Here is a 1,584-nt window from a genome sequence, read left to right on the forward strand (position 1 = left end):
AGGGAGGAGCAGCATATGGCATTGTGGTTGCATTGCTGGACTCCCACATGGTCAACAGTAGTTCGAGTCCCAGACCCAGTGGCTTCAACCTCAAGTTGGGCACGTGGGTGTGCGTGCCCCAAAATCCTGAGAGGAACATGGAGGAGAAGGGATTACGGTGTGGTCACCCTCTGAAGGAGTGACTGCTCACTTTCTATCTCTGTCTCTCTCTGGAAAGCGCATGCACCCTATAGCAAAAATCTCTTAAAAAAAAAAAAAAGAGTATGTTGGAAGGGCCAGCAGGTGGCATGGCAGTTAAAGGTGCTGGACTCTCGCATGGCCAACCATGGTTTGTGTCCCGGACCCGATGGCTTGTTTTCTCACATTCTCTCTCTCTTTGTCTCTCTCTCTGGTGAATGCATGTGCTGTACAGCAAATTAAATAATAATAAATATAAATAATTTTTAGAAAAAAATATTGGGTCGTTGGAAAAGCCATGACATGTTTTTCTATGTAAAACCACTTAATGACTTTTTTTTTTTTTTTAGGTTTTTGCCTTAGAGTGTACTCCCTCGACAGAGAGACAGAGACAGTGAGAGAGAGACTGAGAAATCACCTGTCAGTGGGGATGGCCATACTGTAATCCCTTCTCCTCCATTCCCTTCCCCGGGATCTTGGGCACGCACAGACACACGCCTGGTATGAGTTTTCAGCTGCCAGGTCTGGGACTTGAACCGGGGTTGGCCATGGGGGAGTCCAACGATGTAAGCGCTACGTCATCTGCCGGCACCATGTCATGACTTTGCAGACGACCCAGTATATATGGGGGAGGGAAGGCATATCAGAGGGTGCTAAATCCTAAAGAGAAAAATTAAGCAAGGTACTGAAAATGGGGAAAAGCAGGGCTGGTTTGGGGACTAAGCACGGGACTGCGCACAGGGCAGGGGGCGCACCCGGGAGGCAGGTCCTGGGCGGGGTGCGCCAGAGTGTAGGAGAGGAACCACGAGGTGGCCAGGGGTGGGATCCGAGTGGACAGAGCTGAGGCCTGCGATGACTGGGGTGACAGTGGGCCTTGGAGGCGGGGATCCGCTCGCCGAGCCCAGGGGCCGTGGCGGGTGGGGGAGGCCGCACCTGGTGCCGAGCCTGCGCGTGCGCAGACCCATGAAGACGGAGCGGATGAGCTTGCCGAAGGAGGCGGCGTTGACCGGCTCCAGCTTCTGCTCCTGGCAGTGCAGCAGGTAGTGGCAGTAGAGGGTGCTCCGGGGCAGGCTCACGCCCTCTGCCGTCTCGTAGTTGTCAAGGAGCCACTGAACCTGGGACCAGAGGAGGGGACACCGAGGGTCATTTCCGTTTCTCTGGTGCTCGGTCTGCGTCCTTTATCTGCTTCCCATTGTGGTCCTGAGGGCCATGCAGGGACGCGAAGCTCCCCGCAAACTGCATCCCACGGAGCTTGCTTGCTTTCTTTTAAAAAGATGTCTAGGGACCAGCAGTTAGCGTAATGGCCATGTTGCTGGACTCCCATGTAGTCGATAGCGGTTCGAGCCCCGGACCTGGTGGCTTAAACTCACGCTGGATGCGTGTGTGTGCGTGCCCAAGATCCCGAGA

General features: G+C 54.5%; 1 protein-coding gene across 1 annotated transcript in view; it reads right to left on the bottom strand.

Moving 5' to 3' along the window:
• RFX1 (regulatory factor X1) overlaps positions 1-1,584 on the bottom strand; it is a gene marked incomplete in the record, with an annotated part of 48,718 nt that overhangs the window by 13,597 nt on the left and 33,537 nt on the right. The window contains 1 exon segment of the mRNA XM_027776778.1: positions 1,111-1,292. Within this exon segment, the coding sequence (XP_027632579.1) occupies positions 1,111-1,292 (182 nt within the window).

This window comes from Tupaia chinensis, unplaced genomic scaffold (genome assembly GCF_000334495.1).
Source record: "Tupaia chinensis unplaced genomic scaffold, TupChi_1.0 Scaffold138060_1, whole genome shotgun sequence".
Taxonomy (NCBI): domain Eukaryota; kingdom Metazoa; phylum Chordata; class Mammalia; order Scandentia; family Tupaiidae; genus Tupaia; species Tupaia belangeri.